At 37.6% G+C, this 18,902-nt stretch overlaps 1 protein-coding gene across 2 annotated transcripts in view; it reads left to right on the top strand.

Annotated features, from left to right (window-relative positions):
• The window catches only part of LOC121421786 (ankyrin repeat and sterile alpha motif domain-containing protein 1B-like), a 147,788-nt gene that overhangs the window by 81,698 nt on the left and 47,188 nt on the right, over positions 1-18,902 (top strand). For both annotated transcript variants that reach the window (XM_041616585.1, XM_041616584.1), the window contains exon 12: positions 7,852-8,737. In XM_041616585.1, coding sequence (XP_041472519.1) covers positions 7,852-8,737 — 886 coding nt within the window. The remainder of the gene's footprint in view (positions 1-7,851; positions 8,738-18,902) is intronic.

Here is an 18,902-nt window from a genome sequence, read left to right as displayed (position 1 = left end):
GGGAAAATATAAAGGTCATGGGTTCTTCTCAGTTTTCGTTTCTGTGATGGTTTAGTTGATCCATGATGAACTTTTGATACCAAGACAAAAACATGAACTTCTCACCAGATTTATCTAGGTTGTGGAATGAATTTTCTTTGAATTTAACAATTTTGAAGAAAGAATTAAATCTGTTCTTGAGTGACATCTTGGCAATGTTTCATTCATGATGACCTACATGTACTTTCATGGTAACTTTGTCATGATGAAGCTTGATTTTGATTGGCTGCTGAGCCCTGTTACCATGGCATGGTGTATATATAAATGGCAATTAAGGTAACTATAATTATAGATTCTCTAATACCCCTTTCATAAACCCATCCTCCAATTAGCCGCCTAAGAGTAATGCGGATAATTCAATAAAAATTGCGTTCACAAACTCCGAAAATAATCTGCACTATTTTTACGAGCGCCCGTCCTGAAAAAGGCGGATAATCGTCATGGCAACCGCACACACCCCCTCCGATGCGGTTGCGTTGGAAAAGGGTGACCTTGTGACCGCACCATGGCAATTATCCGCATTACTTTCGAAATGCGTTCATAAAGTCAAAATCTGGTCCCGATGCTGCTATTATGCGGATAATTGCAGCATCAAAATAATGCGGATAACTCTGGTCCTCCTCCGATTTTACGACCAAATTATGCTGCTATTAGCTGCATAATTGGGTTTATGAAAGGGGTATATGATACAGTCCCTGAAATGTGCATCAGATATTCGTTTTACAGCTGCATTGCAAGTTCCTTACTTACTACTCTCTCTCTCTTTTAAACAGAAAAATTAGATTTTAGTCAGTACCCTTTTAAAGTAATAAAACTTGTGGAAGCTCCAAAGTAGGTCAAACAGAAACACTATTTATCATCATATGAGTGATGATCCAAACCTTGCTGGAGATGCGTGGAAGACATTCCTGTTTTCCTCGAGGAAGTTGACGCTGTCAATATGCATTCTAGAAAGTAGTTGTAGAGCTGACAGGATGGTCATTTGGGAGAAGGCGTACAACTGACGGTCAATTTGTTCTGGAATCTTGTTTCAGTTTTGTGTGTCATGGTAATTTTTCAGATCATATGGGAAAACATGGATGATGTCATGGAGGATTAGGGGAAGGGAGAGGATGAGAAAGAGAGAGAGAGATAAAGAAAGGCAGAGAGAATGAGACAGAGAGGGAGATGGAGTTGATGGTGTATCGAAGAAAAGAAGAATAGATCATTAATTAAAGAGAAAATATCTGGAAAAGTTAGGAGATTGAAAAAAAAGGCTGAGATGATGACGATTAAAGTGGAGGTGGTGGTGGTGATGATGATGATGTTGTTGATGATGATGATGATGATGGTGGTGATGAAAATGTTGATGGTGATGATGATGATGGTGGTGGTGGTGATGGTGATGATGATGATAATGTTGATGGTGATGATGATGGTGGTGGTGGTGGTGGTGATGGTGATGATGATGATAATGTTGATGGTGAAGATGATGATAATGATGGTAATGATGATGATAATGTTGATGCTGCTGCTGCTGCTGATGTGATAATGATGATGATGACAATGCTGACAGTAATAATATATGATCACGAGTCACGACGATGATCTAGTCACTGCCAATTTGTATCAATCTGGCATTAATAAGTAATGAATATGAAAACAAAACGCTCCAAAAGTAAATAATTATGCTCATATTTTGCCACAAGGTTATTGCTTCCTCATAAACAATCACCATGCTTGATTGCACTCTTTGTAACCGAGCAGCAGTTGAAGGATTCAATAATTGTCCTGAAATTGCATTATAATCATAAAACCACTGACATTTTATTTTCAGAAAACAAATTACCGTATTTGTTTGCAAACAGGATCAGCATTCCATTTCTCAATTTGCTGCTTTTAAAAAGCCAACACTGTGTTTTATTGATTTTAGTATCATACAAGCACATCTCTGAAGAAGTACTCAATAGTACCAGGTCAAAATTAATCTAGATTTAATACTACTCAAATTGGCAAATCCCATTAATTGAAGCTTGCATATCATCAGATATAACTATAAGCAAGGAAACAATATAATTATAGATTTTTATCAATTCCATTCAATTCAAATATTATTTACTAAAAATGCCCCAGTAGATACAAAGATAAACAAAGCAATACTTTGCAGTATACAAATGAAAGAATTACCATTAAAACAAAACAATACAAGATAAAACAAAACATTTTTTCTCATTTTGCTATTACTCAGATTTAGATTTTCTACATCCAACAAAGTTAATACTCTAATTAAAAGGCCAAGGGTACTGTCACAGCTACATATTAATTATTTTATTTTTTATTCTCTTTTTATTTGTTATTATTACTTTTTTTTTGGGGGGGGGAGGGGTCATCAAGGAAATCTTGTTCAAGATCCTCTTTGTTTATTTTATCAATAAAATGTAATATTTTGCTGAAGTCATTGATTTTATGAAGTACTAGTAGACCACAATTTCAAACCTAAATACCCACATCATATTTCAGTCAATTCAGCAAAGTATGTCAGCGAAGAAGAAAGAAAATAGGCCTGTCAGAAAGCCAGAAAAAGCTTCATTTGAATGATTGTAATATCAATTCATGCTGCGGCAAATTTGCAATTATTGACGCTGCCATTACACATATACATGTACATGTAGGCACACCTTCCACTACAGTAGTTATCTTTTTGAGGTATTTCATCGTCATGGTCAATATTTCACTTCAATCCATTGTTGTGGGAGAATCGCAGACATATTTCTTTGTCATTGTGGTGGATGCGCTTCAATGGGTTGTTACGAGCACCACCATGCGTGTGACCATTGACACATTTTGATGAGGAAGGTCGGATGTAAAGCGGATGAGCTTTTGACAGGGTGTTTCGACAGGCTTTTAATATAGGAAGAGGACTTTGTAACAAGTTGCTTTATTCCACCTGCATTATTCTCAATGGTATTACCCAGGAGTCGGTTGTAAACTGTGCAGTGGTTGATTTTCAACACGATCAGATTTGAGCTGTGGTATGATATCGTTTTTTCCTAGCCGTCCTGAGCGTTGAAGGCAAGTTGATTATCATTTTTTGTTGCCATGGAAATTTATTGTCAATGTGCTATTCTGGAATGGAAATTAAATGAAGTCGTCAGTCTGGAATACTAATGGAATGCAATACAGTAGTGGCATTTACAAGTTTTCATTTTTCTAGTATTCAAATACCAAGTGCTTTACTTGTGCAGAATTGCTTTTTCCCCTCAATTTTCCAGCAACTACTTGTAGGATCAGAAATACATTATCATCTTTCTTTCTTTCTTTCTTTCTTTTCTTTTCTTTTTTTTCTTTTCAGGTTTCCAGGATTGTTATTTGTTTTTCTTTTTATTTAGGATATTGTTCGTTAGGGTGTTGAGATAGACATTAAATAAATAAAGAAGTGATTTGAAGAAGATGCCTTAATAGCATATTTATTTTTCTCTTTATTCAAGTTATCATATAATTTGTTACTTTAATAAAGTGTGTTGAGGCACCTCCATCAATTAACTGTAATTTTTTTTTCATTGTGATGTCAGCATCCATTTATTACTCCATTTAAGAACGTTTACATTGTATTGGACAAGCTAAACTAGTATTGATTTTACTTTGTGTGTTTTGCTCAGTGTAGAGCACCACTGCTACGAGGTAATCCCATAATGAATTATTTGTTTACATTTAACATGTAGTCCCACACTATAAGCTTTCATGTTTGACAACCTACGTACCCTAACTGACCGATGTATGTTTTAGCAGCCTAATCACTGCACTCCACTCAATCCATCAACAGCGGCGCATCTGATTTAGCTTCCCCTCATCCACGAACAAGTTGTATTGATCCCGTGATAATTGCTTACCACCGTAGAGGCGCAAATCCGACCGAAAGTGCGGAGCGCCAGGTACCGCATTGGTCATCTGATCAATAGAGCACTTTAACGTGATAACGGTAGGCTACTGAATGTGTGTCATGGCCCACTGCGCTTAGTATCTTGGCCTCATATTGTACTGCAGTTAAAGGGATAGAACAAATATGCTGAGAGCTAGCAGCTTTAGGAATAAAATTGCATTTTGCTTTTAAAGGAGGGGGGGGGGCTGACCCTTTTTTTAGGATTGTCATAAAAGTAATGTATAGCAATATGCTTGCATGAGCTGAAGTTGATTTGAAAAATGTATAATATTGATTAAAGAAATAAAATTGAGAATTGGAAACTCCTTAGTATCTTGCAAGACATTGTCCCATTTTTTGAAATCATTTAAACTTTGAAAATATTTTATTTTGATATATTTATTATTTATAAAACAAATCTATTTTTGGATGGGGGGTGTTTCATATCCTTCACAATTTTCTTGTACAAATGGACTTTGAAATAAATTGTTTACAGAGCATTCAAGTGGTTTCTTTGCATTTACAAACACAATGTTTAATATATTAATTTATTTGACTATTTGATCTTCATCAGTTGAATTTATTGATACTTTGATAAATTCATCTGCAGGGCCTACATGAACATGTGTACAGAATGTCGGGCTGTACTAAATTGCCATTCAGAGTTAAATTAATACAAAACAGTATAAGCGCATGAGTTATTGTAATCAAATAAATGTGAAGTTTTTGATGAGCATACTAGACAGATACCTAGATTTAATTTTAATTGCATTAGATATGCCAACCCTTTCCATCCTAGGGGGAAACACGCTACCTGTACAACTGCTTGATCACCTGATCGCAGATAGGCTGCAGTCAAGGCAGAAAAATATATTTATTTCTGAGTCAGCTATTAATATTTTCTGTATGCTCTACTAGGCTTTTTACACAGGATTTTCTTAACCCCGGACTATCGCTAACCCCGTACAATCCTTAACCCCGTACTATTTATTTTCCTTTTCACACATGCCAAATTGTTTTTGCTAACCCCGGATAAGGAATGCTTGCTTTTTACACACGAAACTCGCTAACCCCGGACTATTGGTAGCTCATGAATATTCACGAGCGCACTGAGGGGTCATTCGGGTCATATCCAAAATCGCTGACTTCTGGCACGCGCTTTTTTTTTTCATTGCCGTGATTGCTGTTCATGAATATTCATTATACTTACCTCTGATTGGACAACAGGGCCGGGTATGTTGTGGGGCATGAATGGTAGTGCTTAGCCCACTTTCGTTTTACACATGCGATCTTAACCCCGTACTATTGCTCTTAGCACCGCAATTGGTGGGATAACCCTGCTTTTTTGCAGGGCCAAATAATCCCGTACTATAGGTGGGGTTAGCCCACTTTGCAAAAACGCTGTTTAAAACGAAAGTGGGCTAAGCTTAACCCCGTACTATAGGTGGGGCTAAATTGCCATTTAGCCCCACCAATAGTACAGGGTTAAGGGAATTTTAGCCTGTCTAAAAAGGGTAATACATGATAATTGAATTATTGATGTGAAAATATTGGTAGAACTACATGAACTACTATACACCTGTATAGCCTACTCACTAGCCGACGTCCTCGCGCCTTTATCTCTCAAACTTGCCTTATCGTCGCACGCACCACAAACCATCCTCTCTGCGCACTTTGCGAGGCGCGATAGTGCACTGTATCTTTTCCACGAACTGTCCTTTCTATTACGATGCCCACTGTGGCGTGATTAATTCACTTCAAGAAAATATAAAGATACGGGATGAAACTTTGGAATCTGCACTGTCGAGAGAAGACGCCGGTAAATTATTAGCTCTCCTTGTAGGTGCACTTATTGCTGGTTTTAGAAAAGCTTTTCTTTAAATGCATTTTCTGCCAAACTAACTTTCACATCGAAGTGCGCATAGAGGACGGTTCGTGGTGCGTGCGAGGATATGCTTGCCTAGTCTGTCATTCATGTGAGCTTTTCTGTATTTTTATTTTTCTGTCTGTCTCTCCCCTCCCACTCCTCCATTTCTCCTGCGATCTTTTTCTCTCTATTCCTCTCGATTTTATTCCTTCGTTCATCACGAGCTTGGGTAGTTACTAGTGTCATTGCTATCAACTTGAATCGTAAAAAACAAGCAAGTTAAAATAAAAAATGCAATAATGGCAATGCAGCAATATAAAAGTGTGGGTTTCATAATGGAATGCATTAAACAGACTTTATGAAATATCGACTGATAAACAAACTTTATGGTAAAATTCCAAAATTGGCAATGCACTACTTCAAACATGTGGATTTCATAACAAAAACGTGTCTTGAAATTCATTATGAAATTGCTGTTGTAAAACACACCCCTGCAGAAATTTAAGCGTGCCGCTTGCTAGTAACTAGCATGCGACTAGCAGGGCGCTCGCTTAATAAGCGAGTGCATGCTAGCGAACAGTCCCTGCTCGCTAAAAGATCGCTTAACTATTACTCTGCACGCATATCACACGCTTATTAAGCTAGCCGCATGCTAGTTACTAGCATGCCGCAAGCTTGCGCAAGCTAGTCGCACGCTTCCCGCAAGCTTGGAAATTTCTGTAGGGGACATGTTGTGAAATTCCAATAGTGGTGATGTACCACTCCAAACATGTGGATTTCATAATGAAATACATATTATAGAATTTATCATGGAATTTCTACCGTTTGAACACACATTAATGGAAAATAGGGCTGACCTTTTTCTAAATGAATTGGAATCTTTTCCTTGTCCAGCCTGTCTGCTTCGTTCTTACTTGATGCCCTCTGCTCCATTAACGATCCACAAAACGTTTTAACCTGTATGCCATATGCCCCGCATGGTAGACAGATACATGTATACATGTAAACCCTTTCATATATCAGGTTTCAATGACATTTCCCAAGCCCTACCCCCCTCCTGGAAAATACCACAATACAAACATACATCCAGTTTGTAAAATTTAAAAACAACACAACAGAATCATGAAAAATGACTTGTGTGAATATGCTGGATGAAAATGTGAACTGTTAAAAAGGATTGGTCATCTCAGTCTATGAAAACGTGTCCAACAAATACATTGTAAATTGATCGATATCAACCCAAAAGGTCAGATGCACATTCACCTGTACATTGGTTATTTTGACCAATACTTTTTAAGAGTGTATGATAAAATGTATATCTGTATGCCAAAATATTGGCTTCATATACTTGTAAACAGAGAAGTAGGTTAGAGAGAGTTTGAGATTGAAAATAGTAAGAAGATGAATAAATTAGGAAACTTTGTGAGAATAAAAATCATATTCACACCAAAACCTCATTTCCTTTCAGTTTATAGTGTTTCATTTATTCTTGTTTGATAGCTTGCAGCGTGTTACATGTATCACACAGTTGTTCTTGAGATATTGCAGAAACTTCATTTACATAGTAGTCATTCCAATCCTGTCTCAAAGTCCAAGTTTAACTCTCTTTCCTGATGCACAATTTCAAAAGAACCCTGTGACGTCAGTGGGAGATTTGTGAAATTTGATGGATGAGTTTGTTTTGTGAATCCTTTATGTGTCATTAGAAGTGTTTAGTTCTGAATAGAGAGACTCGAGTCCAGTCTTTCAAAGAAATGAATTTCAACTATTATGGAAATCCTTCAATGCCATAATTTTTCTAAAGGAAATTTGCACAATATTCTTTTGTAAAACCAAGAGGAGCATATATGGAAAGTTTCAGAAAACGATGCATGTATGAAAATACATCCTGATCGAGAAAACATATTGAACAAACATGCATTATAGATGTTGACGTTGCTGGCTTTCCATAGTTGTTGTTGATCGGATCAATGGCAACTCCTTGTAAGACAATATCCTACTATTCGGAGCCACTACTGACATTTTGCTGTTCTTTCTTTTGATACAGACGGGATACTCTGATTATGACAACCCAGTAGAACTTACACCTTGTGCCTTCACCAATGGTAAACAGAAACCCCACAACGACATATTCTTCCCCGCTGATGCTCCCAGAATCCAAACACAAGCGTCATCTGTGGTTCAAGAATCAAGTGATACATCCAACAGCGCAAAACCCTTATCTGGAGGGCAGCTCCGCAAGCTGGAACTTGATTTGGCCAATCGCTCACGGAAGTTTCATGAGTTCGAGGCTGCTGCGGATCAACTGCAGACGCGGTTGGAGAAGTGGCAGGCTCATGTTGAAGAGTCGCACCTGAACAGGGTGAACGAGCAAGGAAACCAGAGCTTGGAGCATGGGGATATCTACGAGAATGTGTATCATCGTAGCGACAATACCCGCTTCAGCTATGATGAGCCAAAGAGACTCTATGACAACCCGACGGTACTGAATGGAAATCATCAGCGAGTGACTCGACAAAACAGTAGTCCAGGCAGCCCATCTCAGACGAGGCGATCGACCTCGCCGAGGAAACCTAAGCGAGCCGTCACATCGCAATTTAGCTTGGATGTGTCCCCAGCAGGGTACGACAATCCATCAACATTCTTCCAAAGTTCTGAAACCTCACAAGAAACACATCAGGAAGCAAACAATGAGGACGATTGCGCTTCACCAACTGGCTACGATAATCCCCCCGATTTGACCAGGGAACTATCGATTTATGAGAATGCTCCACTGAGGAATAGCGAAAGCAATGTAAGAGAGGAAGATTGTGAACCGCCTATTGTACCAGAAGTGATACGTCCGGACGAGCACTTTACTTTGGATAATAAGTTCTTGGAAGCCAACAGTGAGTCGGATATTCTTCAACCAGATGCTACACACCCGTTTGCAGGTGAGAGGATTTCTTTAAAAAAAAAACAGCAAAAAAAGCAAAACGGATGGATTGCCCATTTTCAGTTTAGTCGACATGACTATACTGTTCTTCCATGGGGTCCATATACAATACAAAGTAAAAAGAAAACACATATGAAAGAGCATATATACGGTAGATCAAACAGAATAACAAAAGTGACATGATATATGTTGTTATAAGAAAAAATCATGAAATTAAATAGTTTGGCAAGAATTTACATTAAATATTTTATAAAATTAATGAATTGAATGAATAAGGCTGCTGTCAAGTTATTAAAAAATGTTTTCACAAGGAGCAAGGAATAATGAAATAAATAATATGATTGTACAATGAATAATATATAGAATATGTAATGATTGTAAACTGTATAGTAACACAAAATTCTGGTTCACGCATAATTTTTAAAAGGACAACAATATAAGAGCGTAAAAATATTGAAATGAAATCAGGATAAAAACGGGTACAGATTGCATTGAGACAACATCGAAATCATAAAACATGTACATACAATGATTGGATTCATATGAGAAGTAAGAAATTAAAATTAAAAATAAAATAAAAAAGTAAAAAGGAGAATGCACTTTATGGAACTATTTAGTTGGATAAGCTTTAAATAAGTTTTTAATTTAAAGTTTATTAAGAGAACAATGGGGAAATGGGGGAGAAAGAAGAAAAAAAAGCAAAAACAAGAAAATTAAGCAAACAAAGGAACAATGGGTAGAAAGGAAAAAAAAAGCATACAATATTGACTCTATGACAAGGTAAGCAGGTCACCGAAGTGAGATGATAATTTAGTTTTGAAATTGTTTACAGTAGGAGACAATTTTAAATCCAAAGGTAGGGCATTATATACCTTGGCACCTCTATATTTAAAGGATTTCTTAAGGAATTCTGTCCGTGGTTTAGGTAAAAGTAGTTTTTCGCCATAGCGAGAAGAGTAATATTGAGGTGCGACCTTGAATTCATTACGTAAATACTGAGGAGTTAGTTCGTGCATTACCTTGTACATAAAGACAATAGAATGTTGATTACTCCTTTTGTTAAGAATTATGCAGCTCAGCGACAGATATGTGTGACTCTGGTTTAACTCTTAATATGATACGAGCTGCTCTGTTCTGTACCTTTTGGAGTTGGTCGATATATTTATTACATGTTGAGCTGTATATTACGTCACCATAATCAAAGTATGGGAGTATAAGAGACTTATAAATGGAGTTTACAACTGATTCATTTAACGAGCGTCTTAATCGTCCTAAAAAACCAACCATCTTACTTACTTTCTGGATTAGTTTTTCGATATGTTTATTCCAAGTCAAAGTTTCATCACAAATCAGTCCTACATGTATGTACTTAAATTCACGCACTTGGTTTATACCGTTGTTGTTTAAAGTTAATCCAAGACATTGTGTTTAGCAAGCATATGTTTACTTCCGATTAGGATGCATTCTGTTTTATTACAATTGACACTCAGTTTGTTATCATTCATCCACTTATGAACATTCTCGAGGTCGAAGTTAAGAGCTGACTGACATTTTGGATCGATGGGTGAGAAAAGTAAAGAACCGTGTCATCGGCGTAGAATTGAACCTGACATAATTTCACACAGTCCATGAGATCATTTATGTACATGATGAAAAATAGTGGTCCTAGCAGTGAACCTTGCGGGACTCCACAGGTAATGTTAGATTCTGCAGAAAGCTCAGAGTTGACAAGCGTCCTACAAATTCTGTCAGTCAAGTAACTTTCCATCCATAGCAATGGAGTAAGAGTACCCTGTATTAGTAAGCTTCTTTAAAAGAATTCCCCAGTCTACGGTGTTGAAGGCCTTTTTGAGATCGACAAACACCGCACCGGTATACTCCTTATCAATTGCATGGTACCAGTCATTAGTTACTTTGATCAATGTTGTGATCGTTGAATGTCTTGCCCGGAAACTGGATTGTGCCGGCGAGAGAATATTGTGGATATGTAAGTACGAGAGGACCTGCCTCTGAACTACACGTTCTAAAATTTTTGACACACAAGGAAGGAGGGAGATGGGTCTAAAATTTGATGGAATGGTTTTATCTCCACTTTTATGAATTGGGATGATTTTTGCAATCTTCCATTGTTTGGGAAATTTGCCCGTTTTCAAAGAGAAGTTTATCAAATAGGTGATACTGGGTGTTATTTCGTAAGCACATAATTTCAAAACGAATACAGAAATGCCGTCCAGTCCCACTGATTTCGTGTTTCTTAAATTTCGTATGATATCGAGTACATCAGTTTCTTTTACAGGGGAAAAGCTAAATGGGCCCTTTACAGTATTTGTGTTATCCTGCAGGTCTCGGGGAATGTTTGGTAATTTATTAGCAAGATCGCTTCCGACGCTAGAAAAAAAATCATTAAAATTGTTTGCAGCTTTTGAAGCATCATTAGAACCGAGAGTGACCCTTGAATCACTCTTCTTATTTGGTGTAATTGATTTCAAAGTTTTCCAAGTATTTTTGGAATTGTTACATTCCGACAGTTTATTCGAGTAGTATTTCTTTTTTGCTTTTGCAATTTCAGAAGTTACTTTATTACGCAATTTTCTATATTCGCGCATAAGATTATCATCTCTAAGTTTACAAGCTTTCTTTTTTATTTTATCACGTTGTTTCATTAGTTTGTAGATATAGGACTTCATCCAGGGTGACTCTCTATCTCTAATTCTCCTACAGCGTATGGGCATGTGCTTGTTTACTACATTTAATACTAGGTTCTGCCAAAAGTTGACGGCTTCGTCTATTGTCTTACATTCACTTAGTTTCGACCATTCTTGGGCACGGATGTCGTCCTTGAACAATTCTGGATTAAGATCTTTACAATTCCTATATGATATTAATCTGGGGGATGTTTTTACTCCAGAATTCCATACTAAGAAACTAATAGAATGGTCGCTCATTCCGTTGTGTAGAACACCGTGATTTTTTATCTTATCAGGGCAGTTAGTAATCATGTGATCAACTAAGGTAGCGGAAACATGAGTTACTCTGGTTGGTATTGTTTTGTTTACTTGAAATAAGGTATAGCTATCATTGATTTCTTGATATTGTTTACTCATACTTGATAACGTTCGTGACAGTAAATCACAATTTATGTCACCGACTAAAATTACGTCAAGGCTTAGCCCATCTATGTATTTTGTATAATGCTCATAGAGATTTAGTACATCAATATTTGACGATGGTGGTCTATACCAGGTTGAGAAAACAATTGGTTTTGAATGTTTTAAATAAAGTTTTACAGAGACAATTTCTAATTCATTCATAGAGTCATGACTTAGTTCTTCATAGTGAAGAGATGCGTGAATGTAGATCGCCACTCCACCCCCGTGTCGATTTCCTTACAAGGGAGAAATTATCGATCTTAATTTCGTCATAAAAAATAGAAACTTTGGTCTCGTTTAAAGCGAGCAAATGAATATTATTACATTTGACGAATGACCTCACCTCATCAATGTGCTTAAGAATACTATTAACATTCAGCTGGGCAATTTTAAGGCCCTGATTTCCCTTCAATTCATTGTACATAAGATTATTTTGAAAATTAGATTTTACATGGCTTGACTGATCTTTGACCGTAAGTCGTGGCTCTCCTTCGTCTTCAACCAAAAAGTTATGAAACGGCATTTCCTTGAAAATGCAAATGTTGCATTGCCAATTTACAAAACATTCTAACATGTTATCATATTTATTACGTGACACTCCTGCGCAAATTATATGCAGCCATTGGTTACACGTGGTACATTTTAGTCCTTTCTGATTTTTCTTAACAGGTCTTTTGCAAGAAGCACATGGGTATTTACAAGTATATGTCACGTTATCCATAATAAACAAAAATACAACTTACAAACTTACAAACTATTCGATAAGTGAAAAACGAATATCAAATACAAATAATCTAAAGATAAGAGTGTGAGAGAAAAAAAATGAGACAAAAGAAAAAAAAAAGAAAATGAAAAAAGAAAGAAAGAAAGAAAAAGAAAGAAAGAAAAAAACTAGGGGAAAAGAGAAAAAAAAATATTAATAATAAAAGTAACACTATAACAATGTTAACAATAATAGCGAGTTATCTAAGTTTTACGGTAACAGACCAGGGGCCCGTTGCAGAAAGAGTTGCAATCAATCGCAACTCTAAAAATCATGCGCAACTTGATTTTCAACCAATCAACAGCGCGCATTTGGGACTTGCGATAGATTTTTTTACTTGCGTTTAAACGCAACTCTTTCTGCAACGGACCCCAGGTCATGCAGAGTTCAAAATAGTTGATGTTGACACTCAGAAACGCAGAGTTAAATCAGGATTTGTTTAGTGTCGAATCAGTGAACTGTTACTGTTGTGAGCTAGGATGATTGCTAAAAGGTTTTTGAATAGCAGAAGTTAAACTCAGTCAAGTACGATGGTTTATGCATTTTCCGATTAGGGACGGTAGATGGCGCTAGAGTTCCTTTATACCTGGTTCATTTCGTGAGGGTGTCCGGTAATTCAAGGCGTTGACGAAATTCGGCAGAAATGGCAATGTGGGGCCTTAATCAACGAAATAAGGCAGCTTTGATTTTAAACAGAAGAGGTTCTCCCAGGTGCGATGATGCGTTGAGTCGATCAGGTGAGAACATTGGAATCCGGATCACCAAAATAAGAGATACGAAGACAAAAAGAAAGCGTATTATCATAATACAAAAGCGGATATAGGGCGTTGACGAAATTAGGCAGACTTGGCACGATGTAGCCTTAGTCGACGAAGTAAAGTAGCTCCAATTTTCACAAAAGAGATTATCTTAGGTGCGATGACGCGTTCAGTCGTTGTGCCAAGGTGAAAACACTGAATCCAGTTAAAATAAAATGCACAAAAGAAGGTATAATCGCAATACAGTAGCGGACAATTCAGGGGATGACGAGTTCAAAGACAAGAGGGGTAAATAGACTCTGTAATCCCCTATCCGGAGAATATGTTATCATGTATTTAGTTTACACAGATCACATTCCTTTGTGATGGAGACTCGTTTTTTTGTACGTTTTATAACGCACAGAATTCGGCCATCTTGGGTCCATAGAGCATCAAGTTCATCTCTGAAACTAGTTTTGACTTTCCAGAAAAGTTCAGATCTTGTTTTGATGAGGCTCTCATGAACAAATATAGCGTTGTCTTTTGAACCCCTCAATCTTTTCCGATTTCTGTAGATTTTGTCTCGTGTGTCATAACTGGTGAATTTCACAATTATACCTCTACTATGACTTCTGTCAATGTCCTTTGCATCTAGTTTTACATTCATCCTTTGATCACATAACTCGATTATAGTTTCATTTGTGTTTTCGTTCTCAGATTCGTTGATACCATGAAATATTAAACAGTTTCTTCGTGTATACTGTTCAGAATCATCGTGTTTCTCGAGTAAAGTTTGGATGTGAGACTTTAGGGAAGCAATTTCATCATCTCTCGATTTTAGTTCAAACTCAATAAATTCACGTACATTCTCTGTCACGTTTTTTGTAATGACGGGTGTGATTTCGTCAACAAGAGTCTTTTTAAGAGCACTTACCAATTTGTTAAGCATGTCGTCACTCTCTAACACTTTATTTAGTTCGGCTCGTATAGTGTTGGTTAGCTCTTCGGCTTGTTGTTTCGAATTGCGTGTATTCGGTGTTGGAGCCATGATGAGCTTGTAGATCACAGAAAATCAGTCTTCCAAAGGTTTATTCACTCCAAAAGTATGTCACAAAACACAAGAAATCACACCCTTGAGTTATATAAGCAGTATATCGAGAACATGAAGTTAATTATGCTGACTATACGTGACCAGGATGTCGGTCGGGAGGCACTCAAAAAACACGTCCGCTCATGACGAATGTCCGCATATGAAAAAAAAGAATAGAAGGTACGAGTGGATCTGCGCCAGTGGTATATAGAGACTTGTGATGCGGTGTGAAAGCAACCATGTGTTTGGAAAAAGATCATTACTTGCTCCTTGATACTCCTTATTGCATCTTAATTAAAATACAAAGAGTCAAGTGGAAATGTGCTTTCCCGGTAATAGCGTCCTACGGTAGGTGATTGAAACCAGTCAATACATATTGCATGTTGAAAATGGACAGCTGTTGCATTTTCACATACATACAACTTTAGGATGCAATCACCAGCTATTTTCAAAGGGGGTGTGATGGGGGGGTAGTGGATGTGCTGATATACTGCAAGTGTGTACTACATCTTCACGGTATACACGGGGGGGGGGGGGGGGGGGGGGTTACTCGAATCATAACATGAAACCTATGTGCTGTGCCAAAGTGGAAAATGGGGGCTGTGGAACTACATACATGTACATGTATTGGTTTTAAAAACAGGCTCTCCGGAACGGCTCTTGGATCTACGATTGCTAAAAATGCAATGCTCTGGAACTGACTACATAAAAAATGGGGGACCCTGGAACTCCAGATCGTGGAAGCAATCGGTAGCGGCTATGTAAAAAAACGCGCACCCGTCTTGCTAGATTCATATCGCACAGGCACTAGAGCTTCGATGGCCCGGCGCTATGGCTATGCGCCGATCGAGTTCGCCACTGAGTGAGTTCATGATTATTGGGACTGGAATGAGAAATCACACATTTGAGGGTCTTGGAACGGAAAAATAGGAATCTCTGTGGCTTTCTGAATTAGTGATGCTCTCGAATGGAAATTTAGGCTGAAAATGAGGGTCTCTACCGTGGCACATACATTTATACTGAGCACCCCCCCCCCTCCCCGGAGTATATACCGATACTATAAAGAACATGTTTGTTTTTCCTAAAATCATTCCTTGAAACCATTATTTGTAGAATGAGTTAAAAGGAGATTTTACTTAAATTTACCTATTTTTAGATCCTTTTTTAGCCCCAAAGTAGGTTTCATCATCATGTGGACGATACGTAGTTTGAGAAGTGGCAAACAGCTTCATATATCTATATTGCTTTTATTCCTCTAAATTGCTGAATTTTGGTAAAAAAACTTTTTTTTAACTTTACAAATAATGGTTTAAAAGTACTAATTTCGGGAAAAACAAATAGCCTACCCTCCAAAACATGAGAATAGACACCAAAACCAGAAAGAAAAAGACCACCAAATACTGAAGTTGTGGCCACAACTGTGATTTTGGGGGGTTTCGGCGGCCATTTTGGATTTTGGCCCAGCACACTTTTTCTCGGACCAGAGACAAAAAAATATTGTCATTTCATGTTGAGATATACATGTAGTTATACAAGGAATGGCAAAAAAAAAATGTTGCCATATTAAAATGACAATAAAAGTATTTTTGATCAATGTACATGTATAGCCCACTCCTTATTTTAGTGCCTTCTTGGCATGCCTCTTAGAACCGTGTACACATCCTTGTTTATTCCCCTTCTCATTTTAATTAAAACACCAAATGTCAAGTGCAAACATTCCTCTCTGTAATAAGTGTTCTTTGTCATCATCAAGATGCTGCTCTAATGAGAGGCACACTTGATACAACAGTTGACATGTGTGAAGGGTCCTTGGTGAATATTGTCTTTAGACTCTATCATGTGTACAGACCTCATGGTCACTCGTAATTAATGATGGGATGTTTGCATGGTTAGCGTGGGTGATTAGTATGATGATGGTATCAATGTTAATTATGCTGCTGTCTTAATTGCTGTGTAACCAGCCCTCTTAATGGGGGTGTTTTATGGATGTTTATTACTGTGTGTTGGTTTCACGTTAATTAAGGCGGCAGTAAGTGCTCAACCATGTGTGTAGCAGTTGATTACATACAGTTGAATTCTGTTTTGTAACGGAGATGAAAAGGGTTTTGGGTCATTATGAATGTGCTCATCAATTTCTGGGATAAAAATCAGATTTCAAAACAGTGATAATAGGCATTTATATAGCGCCATCTATCTAGAAATATTCTATTCCGAGGCGCGTTGTTATTATTATTACCCCAGCTTTAGCTCGAGCTGCCTTTCAGCGCTCATGCATTCAAGGAATTAATCAAAGAATTCATGGTACATGTATGTTTTCGCAGTTGATATACAAACACGTTTTTTTATTAATGGGTGTGTAATATAGACTTGAATATAAAAAGCATGAAGAGAGCTTTAAGAGGAACACCATCATAGTTTCTGTCTTTCACCGGACAGGATTTTCCCTTCAATATGCAAATTTTTTTAATAGCCTAAGTCATTGGCAACAGGAGCATAATATTGTCATGGGAACCGAGCACAAGTCAAAATATTATGTAAACCAATTGAGAATCAACTTTAAACAGCAGTAAAATTAATTAGCCATATAATGTTTATTGACATCATCAATGTGATATCCTCATGTTGCTGGTAGTACTCAGATATACTTTTGTTCTCAATCAATCTGCGTTTATTGGTTGTTCCTGGAAAAGAGGGTAACAATATGAAATTCATACCCGGATGAAAATTATGTATTGTTTTAACATTAAAAGAGTCCTTGAACTATGAATAAAGTACATTTCAACTTTTATAGGACAAAACATTACATGTACATGTTGTGTTGAGACTCTCTTGAAAACCCCACAGTAGGTGGTTTCAAACCGCCTCGATCACAAGAATCCCCGTTAAATTACGGGAACTGTTTTCGGCTAGAAAATACCCATTAATTATTCCTGCATTCACACCGCCCCGAAACATACCCTTCGGGATAAGTTCCTGAAGTTACGAGCATGCGCATAGTATGGTCTGATAAGCAGGCAAGGCGCGAGATTCAAAATCACTAGCCCAGCAGCCACCCACAGCTCCCGCGCCCAACGACGCCCAACGACACGCTGGGCTAAAAGTTCCCGTAATTTGCTTTCACATCGCCAAAATACCTGCGACCTTGGAAAAATCCCCGCGAAAGTTCTCGTAATTTCGCCAAGTACCTACTATTTAGCGGGTATTTTCTTTTGGGGAGATTACGCGTAGTTTGCTTTCACATTACCAAAATACCTGGTATTTTCTGATCGGGGTAAATTTCCCGATCAGAGAATACCTGGAACTGACGAACTTCGAGGCGGTCTGAAACCACCTACTCACTCTAATTATTGTCTGATCAGGAAATCTGCTTACACACTGCCAACATACAAACTTTGGAAAGTACTTTGGGGGAAATCCTTGCCAAAGTTTTAGAATTTCGGCAAGTACATTACCTACTATTTTGCGAGTATTTTCTTTTGGAGATATATAATTATGTTGCTTTCTCATTGGCTAGAATACCTCTTTTTTTCTGATGGGGTAATTTCATGATCAGGGAAAATTTGTATTCTCGAACTTCGGGGCAGTCTGACTCTGAACACGCCGAATGTGTTTTTGCCACTAATCTGCAGTTAGCATGTGTGTAGCATATGGTATGGTAGAAAGGTGGCAAAATGGGAAATGGAAATGAAATGAGAAGGTGATGAAATTTGGCACAGTTTTCTTGTGTGGATTGTGGGGAGTTGAATCTAATACCCCTTTCATACTGCGCTTTTCCCCGGCGAACTTCTCCACTTCTTGCCGGGGAAGAGAAGTCAGTGCGAAAGGGTACATTTTTTTGGCCGGGGAAGTGGAGAATGCATGCCGAAAAGTTCGCTGGGGAAAAATGAAGAGGCCACTTTAGAAAGGGTGTAAGTAGAAGGCAGCAAGTTGAGTGCGATATACTGTCAAAATAAAAATATCTTAATAACCTCCTGACAGTTTGCTGGGTGACTATCCACCATAAATTTTATCATACAGAAAATTTGGGGGCTTATACTCCGATTTCACCTTCAATTTGCACCTCTCGTAAAATTTTACACTGTTTCCACCTTAAAATTTGGCAGTAAATATTACAGTTACTAGTAAAAATATGATACATGTAACATTTTTACTGTTCATCTCTTAAAGTTTTCAGCCATTTTTCCAATGGAAGACATCACGAAAGGAGACTATTTTATTGATTGTAGTAAAAAAAGGTAGAATCCATTGAAAAAAAAAGATGGGAGAGAATGACCTCTGTCTTGACTTTAATTACCTGCTTGCTACATTGCCAAAGGGAAGCTGCTATAATGAAATAAATTTAATATAAGCAGTCACACCCCACCATAAAAAGCCAATGACTAGAGGAGAAATTTGCAGACTATTCAAAGGAGATGTCCCATCCC

Source organism: Lytechinus variegatus, chromosome 9 (genome assembly GCF_018143015.1).
Source record: "Lytechinus variegatus isolate NC3 chromosome 9, Lvar_3.0, whole genome shotgun sequence".
In the NCBI taxonomy this organism is placed as follows: domain Eukaryota; kingdom Metazoa; phylum Echinodermata; class Echinoidea; order Temnopleuroida; family Toxopneustidae; genus Lytechinus; species Lytechinus variegatus.
The sequence above is the reverse complement of the archived record's forward strand: the minus strand, read 5'-3'. Positions and strand labels throughout refer to the sequence as shown.